The sequence below is a fragment of the Chrysemys picta genome, chromosome 13, assembly GCF_011386835.1.
Source record: "Chrysemys picta bellii isolate R12L10 chromosome 13, ASM1138683v2, whole genome shotgun sequence".
Classification (NCBI taxonomy): Eukaryota; Metazoa; Chordata; order Testudines; family Emydidae; genus Chrysemys; species Chrysemys picta.
This window is the reverse complement of record NC_088803.1, coordinates 6928243-6931982: the sequence shown is the minus strand read 5'-3', so window position 1 is coordinate 6931982 and position 3740 is coordinate 6928243. Positions and strand designations below refer to the sequence as shown.

Genomic DNA, 3740 nt, shown 5'->3' with positions numbered 1-3740 from the left:
ACATCTGATTCCATTTGGAAGCAGAGGTTGGTAATGGAAGGACAAAAGAACCTTGAGTCTAACATGCTAGTGAAAATGGATGGTATCTCTTTAAGACAGAATCCAGCCTTGGAATTGGTAACAGTTAAGGATCTGAAAACTAGTAAACAAGCTCGTGTCTGTGTTGATGCAAATTACCTGACTGACTGGGGGGAGAAAGACTTGCCTGTAGCTGTTAGGAAAAAGGACAAACCCAGCCAGCCAATGGATTCTGTTAAGCAAAAGAACTCAGATTTTGACCCTGTGGAACAGAGAGAAAGGGAAAAAGTTTATCATGCTAATGAAAGCCACAGGTTAACCCTAAAATGCCAAAATCCCAATGGTATTGAGCCAAAGGTGTGGCATGAAAAAATGATTGTCAATGTACACCTGCAATGAATTTAATGTTAATATTAATGCTAATGTTAACTCTTGTGACTAATGTGTTGCTAATACCAAGAACTGTAAAAATTTACAAGGTGCCTAATCTTTTGGAAAAAACCCTTGAACATGTTAAGAGTGATACATAAGAGCACACTTTATGTTAAAAGACGTCGTGATACTAATATTTCACAGTTACTGCCTGTAACTAATGTGGAAATTGTACACGGAACAGAAGACATTGCAGACCTAATGTGCAGTATGAGAAGGGAAACTGAGGCACACTACCATATTGGTTTCATGGCTAAATGCCAAGATTCCAACACTATAAAGAACGTTAATATCTACATTGACTAGTTCTTAACTGGATTCCAAACACTTGCCAGAGCTCTCTCTCTCTCTTTAACCTAAGCAAGCCAGCAACTTTGGGTCTCCGGGAGAGATTCTGACCAAGGTAAGGGTCAGTCACCATCTTTCTGGAAGGCTGTGGGTGAGAAAGACTATCTCAATCAAAGCCTTGAATCAAAACTTTCTAGATTTAGATTCTGACTTTTAGCTGTGTTTTCACTTTTGTTTGCTGGTAACCATTTCTAACTTGGTCTCTTATATTTGAATTTACTATAAATATTGTCTTTTTTGTTAATAAATTGGTTTTATTTGAAATCTAAAGCAATCCAATGCTGTGTTTCAACTGAACTGTTTGGTAACTCCAGTTTAACTAGCAAACCATTGAATATTGACTCTGTAGAGGAGCAATGAACCTTTAATAGCTGAACTGTCCAGCAGAGGGCAGGACAGTGCAAAACACAGGTTTTTGGGAAAATTTGGGACTGGGTGTGTGCTGGGATCAACCTGCAAGTAGCAACCAAGGCTGGTGGAAGCCGCAGTGTGGTTGCTGTGTTGCTGACAGGCTGCCGGGGTCAGAGATACGGGACCAGTGCTGCATCTCTACACAGACACTCAGGGTGTAGCTCGCATGCTGCTAGGCTGGCTGTGAGTGACCCAGGTTGGGAGCTACACCAGCAAAGCATTGTGAGGCACACAGGGTTATGGAGCAGGCGGTGCCTCAAACCCTCACTGGTCTGGATTGCACCCCAGAATGTGACAGACCCTCCCCCCACTCCCGATGAGAAACCTGTACTGCTAGAACCCTTGGACTCCCAGAAAATCCACATTCTCCCCAACCCTGAACCTCTAGGCCAGTGGTCTCCAAACTTTTTTGATCATGCACCCCATCAATAAAAAATTTTTGAGCACGCACCCTCTGCCGCGGCGGCTCTACCATTTTTGCCGAAGCACAAAAAAAAAAAAAAAAGCCACTCGGACTCCCACCCGAACTGACGATGCAAAATAAATAATTTTTTTTTAAAGCGCTCCTCCTGCTGCACACCCCCAAGGATCTCCTTTGACACCCCCCGGGGTGCACGCACCCCACGTTGGAGACCACTGCTCTAGGGCACATGCGGAATCTGTGGCCTGTAGGAGGTGTGCACCACCAGGACTTCAGGAAGACTAATGGAGACAGTTGTTATCCGGGGGCATTACGAGTGTGTAGGTTGCTACTGTTCATGCCCAAACACCCAAAACTGGGGATAACCACTGGTGGGGTGTAGGTGTTTTGCTGTAGCAGGGCACTCACCACTGGGGCTCAGGAAACAGTCTGGAATTTGGTAAACAAAGAAAATTTCCAAGCATGTGTATCAGTTAACATGGAGTTAGTATCCCTTTCATATCCGTAATGTACTAAGATCAAATTATAACTATTAACATCAGCGTTTCCTCTTCAGGACTATTTAGAGGTTAATAAATGGAGAAGAAGAATCTCACCAACCCAGTGACAGAATTTGTCCTCTTGGGCCTCACCCAGAGTCCTGAGCTGCAGCAATTCCTTTATGTGGCTTTCTTCATAATCTACATGAACACCTGGCTGGGAAACTTCATCATCATCACCACTGTGATCAGTGACCACCGGCTCCACACCCCCATGTACTTCCTGCTGGCCAACTTGGCTTTCCTAGACCTCAGCGACTCATCAGTCAATACTCCAAAATTGCTATCAGGTCTCCTCTCACAGCATAAAACCATTTCGTTCTATGAGTGCATTCTCCAGATGTTTTTCTTCCACTTCATTGCTGGTGCTATGGGGTTTTGTCTTGTGGGGTTGGCAATTGATCGGTATGTGGCCATCTATAAACCACTGCGGTACTTGACTATCATGAACCAGCGTGTGTGCGTGGGGATAATGGTACTGGCATGGCTGGGTGGATTGGCCCACTCTGCTGTTCAGATTGGACTGCTCCTCCAGTTACCGTTCTGTGGGCCGAACGTCCTGGACAATTTTTACTGTGATGTCCCACAGGTCATCAAACTGGCCTGCACTGACACTCAGTTGGCTGAACTGCAGATGATCTTCAACAATGGAGCACCGATTATAATTGTATTCATCATTCTGCTTGTTTCTTACACCGCCATCTTAGTCAAGATCAGGACACACATCACGGATGGGAAGCAGAAAGCTCTGTCCACCTGTGGAGCCCAGATTATCGTGGTATGTTTACAAATCATACCCAGCATCTTCATCTATGCTCGGCTCTTCAAGAACTTCACCCTGAATAAGGTGATCTCAGTCATTTACACTGCAATCACCCCAATGCTGAACCCGATGATCTACACGCTGAGAAATGCCGAGATGAAGAAGGCCATCAGGAGGCTGATGAGCAGAATGCTGTGCTCAGGGAAGGAGATAAATTATGTCTCTATCTTTCAATGTCCTTTTGTGTTAAAAACCAGGGCTGGTGCAACCATTGAGGAAAAGTAGGCGGCCGCCTAGGACGCCTAGTGGTTGGGGGTGCCTAAAAGCCCGCTCAGGCGAGGAGGTGAAGGTGAGCTGGGGTGGGGGGGCGCGGGGAGGGCCACCCTCAGTATCCGGGGGGGCGCACAGGAGAACCGCTCCCCACCCCAGATCACCTCCACTCTGCCTCCTCCGCTGAGCACACAGCTCCTCCAATCAGCGCCGCAAGCCTGGGAGGGGAGGAGATGGGATTAGCTGCCGCAGAGGGGGAGCTACCCGGGTGGGGTTAGCTTCTAAGGGTGGGGGCTTGAGGGGGGAGTCTCCCGGGGCGGGGTTAACTTTCTAATGAGAAAGCCATGAAAATCAATATCCTCTTTACAAAAGTCTGTTGAATAAATTATGTATCATAATGAATGTACTGATTGTGATGAAGAAATTTCTATCAAATGTTCCAACAGAGAATAAGATAATTCTTTTACTTTATGGCTAACTCTTTTATTATATATATCTATCTATATATACACCACTTATCTACATTTATCGTGTCAAG

At 45.6% G+C, this 3740-nt stretch overlaps 1 protein-coding gene across 1 annotated transcript; it reads left to right on the top strand.

The window, feature by feature from the left end:
• The first annotated feature begins 201 nt into the window (after window positions 1-201).
• On the top strand, window positions 202-3740 carry LOC135975504 (olfactory receptor 4D2-like). The gene is made up of 2 exons (XM_065566720.1): window positions 202-853; window positions 2187-3740. Exon 2 carries the CDS (start codon window positions 2207-2209, stop codon window positions 3215-3217), a length of 1011 nt encoding a protein of 336 aa, XP_065422792.1. The 5' UTR covers window positions 202-853; window positions 2187-2206; the 3' UTR covers window positions 3218-3740.